Source organism: Bombus pascuorum, chromosome 17 (assembly GCF_905332965.1).
Source record: "Bombus pascuorum chromosome 17, iyBomPasc1.1, whole genome shotgun sequence".
Lineage (NCBI taxonomy): Eukaryota > Metazoa > Arthropoda > Insecta > Hymenoptera > Apidae > Bombus > Bombus pascuorum.
The window spans coordinates 1,618,903-1,624,108 of NC_083504.1; the positions used below are offsets into that span (position 1 = coordinate 1,618,903).

The 5,206-nt window shown below is 37.6% G+C and overlaps 1 protein-coding gene across 3 annotated transcripts; it reads right to left on the bottom strand.

The window, feature by feature from the left end:
* Positions 1 to 526: 526 nt before the first annotated feature.
* On the bottom strand, positions 527 to 4,802 carry LOC132915554 (uncharacterized). 3 transcript variants are annotated; one of them, XR_009659899.1, is made up of 2 exons: positions 4,040 to 4,802; positions 527 to 1,105 (listed from the first exon to the last, which is right to left on the bottom strand). XR_009659899.1 is itself a non-coding variant. In XM_060975422.1 (2 exons), the coding sequence occupies exons 1-2, from the start codon at positions 4,800 to 4,802 to the stop codon at positions 1,026 to 1,028; spliced, it is 561 nt and encodes a 186-aa protein (XP_060831405.1). In that variant the 3' UTR covers positions 527 to 1,025. The 3 variants fall into 3 exon arrangements, 1 of the variants encoding a protein (XP_060831405.1); XR_009659898.1 differs by having other exon boundaries at positions 527 to 1,088; positions 4,024 to 4,802; XM_060975422.1 differs by having other exon boundaries at positions 527 to 1,088; positions 4,305 to 4,802.
* Between the last annotated feature and the right edge of the window lie 404 nt (positions 4,803 to 5,206).

A 5,206-nucleotide genomic window follows, 5' to 3' on the forward strand; every position in this document is an offset into this window, starting at 1 on the left:
CTTCCCAAAAATTCCAAAGGGCCCCTATGTCCTTTCATCTCCGACATATAAATTTCTGACAGCGGCAATAATTGTTTTATTCGATTGTTAAAGGATATCATTAAGAAAAATTCACTTGTTTACTGTTTCAACACTCTTTTGCGACAAATGTAAGACCAATGATATTCGATTATCCGTAAGTATGAATGGTTTACTGCTCTACCTTATCCACATGGTGTGCTATTAAAATGTCCCTTTCCACTGCAGTACAGGTAGCATGGTGTATCGAGTACTGCGTTTATGCCAGGCCATTTGGGGCACTGTGTTATGGGCAATTACTGCATACGTTATGTACGCAAAATGCAATTACATCAGCCTATGATAATATACGTTCAGCAACCTTCTACATGTATAACAGAAATTTTGTACAAGATGCTTAAAAAAAAGATCAAAAAGGTTACTATCACATTTATTTATTTCTATTGAATGAAAGATGATGGAAAGTTGTTAGGAAAGGCAGCGAGGGATAGACTGACTCGAAATGAGGTTTAAAGTGAACTTTACAAATAATTTATTTTACACAACTTACATAAATATAGCACAATGATTGATCGAGGTAACGTGATGGTATTCGACACGAATACACTTCGCGTTGATTCCTTTTTATCTCAAACGAAGATGGCGAAACAGGGAATCACCGCGACCAGGTGACGATTATTTTCAATTTTGAAATCGAAAAAACCAGTCACGTGATTCGGTTCAGTGAATGTCGTTAGTCGTCGATCGTTCGAACGACCGATCGATCTCTCAAAAGATCTTCGTCTTCTAACAATATGCGCACACCGTGGGATTAAGAGGGAAGAAGAAATAAAATAAAGAGAATGGCGGAAGGGACAAGACGAAACCTATACGGGGCAACAAATACAATGAGGTGACTTGGGAAGATCTCAGCAGCAGTCCTGTGGTATCGATGGTTGTCGTGTTAAAACGAATCGCGACGAGTCGTCATAAACAAAATAAAAAATGAAAAAAGAAAAGAAAACACACTAGCAATGCCATGTTTCTGATGGAGGCACTCGTCCTTGCTCAGTAATCCGTTGCATCAGGACCTAAAAATTTAGACAGACTAGATTATTAACGTCCTATAATTATCCTATACTTTGGTTAAAAAAAAAAAAAAAAAAAAAAAAAAAAAAAAAAAAAAAAAAAAGAACTTGGAACTCTGTCGCGCTACGATTTTTGTAGACAGTAATTATTCTAATTATTTTTTATGTAGAAAGGATTCAGCATCGTTGAATTTCATGAAATAATTAACTCTTATCGTAGTCTATAATTGGTTCAAAATTTGATGGCTACTCAAAATACAATTGAAAAATAGTCGACTACTTTTTTTTTTAATTAAAACTATTAACCATAGAGAGGGGAAAATTGGGAAAATGTTGAGTAACCACTTAAAATTTAACAAACTGTAATAGTTACAATTTCAGCAATATAATAAAATGATAGAAATAGTTGTGAATACAGTAAAATGCTAATTAAAAGCAACGAATGACACTAAATTATTACTTGATCAAAGCATGGATTATTTCAGTAAGTAGCTCCATTAACGATCGACAGATTATTATCGATCATCGAGGTGTTAATTTACTTACGACTCGCTCTGTCTCTGAATTTGATAATAAAATCCAGACAATCGTATCGATCCGATAAATCGCGATTTAATCGTCGCGCTTTGAACTGATGGCATAATATACAACAGAACAAATGCATCGTGCATGCGCATATACAGAGGGTGTCCTGAATTAGAATGTTCTAAAACAATGTCCTTTGGGATTTTTTTACAAGGGAAAGAAAGAAATGAAGTTATTGAATAATTTTGAGGTGTGGTTTTTTATGTGTGGATTGGTCGTGATAGTTGTAGTTGCTAGTGCAGAAATATCGTTGCTGGGGTATTGCTGTATTTCTTCCCATTTAAAAATTGTGGAAGAAAAACCAAAAAACTATGGGCGCAGGGACTCGAGAACTCGCCTCCCAAACGTTCGTAACCAAAGATGCTAACCATAGCGCTACCGCCGTCCGGTACATTTTTTTTTTTTCATGATATTTATGAACCCAGAAAATGATTATTACACATGTATAGTATTCATAATAAACAATGAATTTCGATTGTGGAGTGAATTAGGCAAAAGTACCGATACGTGTCGGTATAGCCATACAATGCTATGTGTGTTGGTATTACATTATTTTTTGACATTACAATTTATAATTTAGATTTAAGTCGCTGTAAAGCGGTGCTTATATATGATATTATTTCTTTCTTCCTATCTCTGTCCTGAAAACCTGGTCGCAAAAACAGGGCAGTTCGGCAGTCTGCTTTTGGTTTCGGTGGGTCTGTGGGACTTTGGGAAAGGGCGGGAGTTGGCGGACGGGAGGGGGTCCGCCGTCCGGTGCTAGTTGGTGTCGAGTGGTGCTATTTGTTGTCGAGTGCCGCCACATACATGTATTTAACGAACACAAAAAAATTTTTTAAAGTACAAAAATAAATTGTAACAGATTTATAAGCCTATTTCATGGGCGTCTTGTCGCTGCAGTCTTCAAATGGCGGGAAAGATGCAGCTCGTAATTCTTGAGTGAAACAAAAAACCAAAAAAGGATTAAATTATTATATATTTTTCAACAACGGCAGAAAAAATGTGAAATTAAAAATTTTAGTGAGTAAAAAAAATGTTTTTTAAAAAAGAAATATAAACTTTACTACTATACTATACTACTATATACTATACAATTATTTACATAACAACATTGTACTATAACAATTATTTACATAAACTTTTTTCTGCCTTTGTTTAGTTCACCCAGAAGAAAAATATATAATAATTTAATCCTTTTTTGGTATTTGTTTCACTCAAGAATTACGAGCTGCATCTTTCCCGCCATATGAAGATTGCATCTACTATGACGCTCATGTATAAAGAGGCTCAGAAATCTGTTAGAATTAATTTTTTTACTTTAAAAAAAATTCTTTTGTATTCGTTAAATACATATAAAACTATACCTCAAAATTCAATAACTTCACTTCTTTCTTTCTCTACTAAAAAAAAATCACAAAAAACGCTGTTCTAGAACACTCTAATTCAGGACACCCTCTTCAGGATTATTAAAATAGGAAAACGATTGGCGTTATTCACAGGATACGGTCGATCACACAATCAAGCATGCATGAAGTATAGTTTTATTCGCAACATAATGCAGTTGTGGGTCGAATCATGAGGCAATCCTGCGCGAAATCACACTCTGCAAAGATTATGAACGTAAATCACATCGTCTTCCTTTCAGCAATCTTTCTTTTGCACTCTGAAATGAAACACTGATAATGAATTTTCTTCGCTTATCTTAACGTTTTCTCTATAGAAAAATACCACCAGAACATCTTTGTAGATAATGATTTATCGCTGATCTCATTCCTTATAGATCATTGACACCACCGATGGTAAAAAGAACGAAGAAGACGGAGCACTGGAATTTGGACGGAGGTGCTGGCAATTCGCTTGCAAAAGGATAACAGAAAAACGATAAAAACGATAAAACAAGACATACGAAACGTTAATATTGATCCAGGAGAGAAGACAAACTAGAATCGCATCGTTTGGACCAGAGGCGGCTGGTTAGTGACAAACCTTAGCAAAGAGCAACCAAAGAGAAAAACAAAGAAAAAGAAAACTCGGAATCACGGCTGACAGGATCGATTCGTTCGCGGAGTGAAGAAAATTGACAAGGAAATAAACAAATAAAAAAATTAATAAATAAAAACAATTATACCCGTGTACAAGATCGGTGCCCGTTCGACAGCAAACGAAACACACGAGTAGAATAGAAAAAGAAGAAGAAACAAAGACAAAAAAAAGTAGAAAAAAACACTAGAACGATAGAAGAGATTATAAACAAAAAAAAAAAAAAAAAAGAAAATTAAATAAAATAAACAAAATATACAAAAAAAATCAGGAAGAAAATGCGAATAGATAAATATATGCAAACGATATGTACCGATAGAAAAAAAAACCACGTAGCCTGTAGCCCCCCGGGCATAGTCAGCCCAGTCTTGCGAATCTAGTGAAAAGTTGCGCGAGGCTCGTCCGTGGACCGGTTGCTCGCGGCCAAACGCGGCCTCATTCTGCCCCGGGCCATCAGCAATGGTCACTTTTTAGGTTAGCTTGGAAGGGCGAGGAATTTGGACAGGATGACACCATCGAATTGGTCTGTTTGTTCGTTCTCAACGTCTGTGGCACGCTTTTTGTACTTTTAATCCGTGGACAAAGCACGTTCACCTTGTACGACCATAACGGCCTTCTACTTTCCAGGACCTTGAAAGCCAAAGATGGCACCACGTCGTGATCCAAGGACGGTGCCGAAGGTTTGGGAGTTTTCCAAGCTTGATAGTATGGGTCTTCCTTGCAGGAAATTCGATCTTGTCGACCTTGACGAAACACGTCGCCATTTTGGTCCGGTGACCTTGAGTTGTCCGCGTCGTGAAGTCTTTTCCACGATTGTTCGCAGATGGGTGAATATTCTGGAGATGTCACGCCGCTAGAGTAATTGGAACAATAATTCTCATCGTAATTGAAGGCGTTGCTCTTCAGAGGTAGGCTAAGGTACTCTTCAGTGGAGGAAGATTCGTTGGTTTTCTCTGCATCTTCTAGAAGGATCGAGTCGTCGTTTAGAAGCCTGAACAATCTCGAGTGAGTTTGAGTCCTCTGATACTTCCTCATGTTCCTCGACGAGGTGCATTCTGAATCTGTATCCACCTCAGAGATCATGCGACTCATGTCCGAAGTGACGCTACTGTCTTCATCGTCCGTCTCTTCTCGAGAATTCTGCACGCTCAACAGGTGCTTCGACTCTTTGCTTCCTTTCTCTTCAATACCCACCTCGTCTTTGCTTCTTTTCAATGTGTCACTGTTTCCTTCTGACTTGTCCACTCGTTTGATCTTCGAGTCTGTATTTTGGAACTTGTCAGAAGGCTCCTTGTTGTGTTGCGAAGATTCCTCTGCCAAGTTAAATTCAGAGACGATCACTTCAGGTTTCAGGATGTTTCTGTTGAAGTCCCGTGTCTCTGAACCAATGTCCTTCACTGTTGAAACAAGTCTTTATGAGTTTGATCGTTCAGCGTTGCTTTGTTCGATTTCCACTGCGCGCGGACACGCCTGGAAATTTCAAACTAAATTCCATT

Excerpts from the sequence above, each read along its gene's own strand:
- LOC132915554 (XM_060975422.1), bottom strand. The coding sequence starts at position 4,802 with ATGAGTCGCATGATCTCTGAGGTGGATACAGATTCAGAATGCACCTCG. Across the intron at positions 1,089-4,304 it reads GGCCGTTATGGTCGTACAAG|GTCCTGATGCAACGGATTAC; the intron begins GTGAACGTGCTT and ends CTAAATTTTTAG.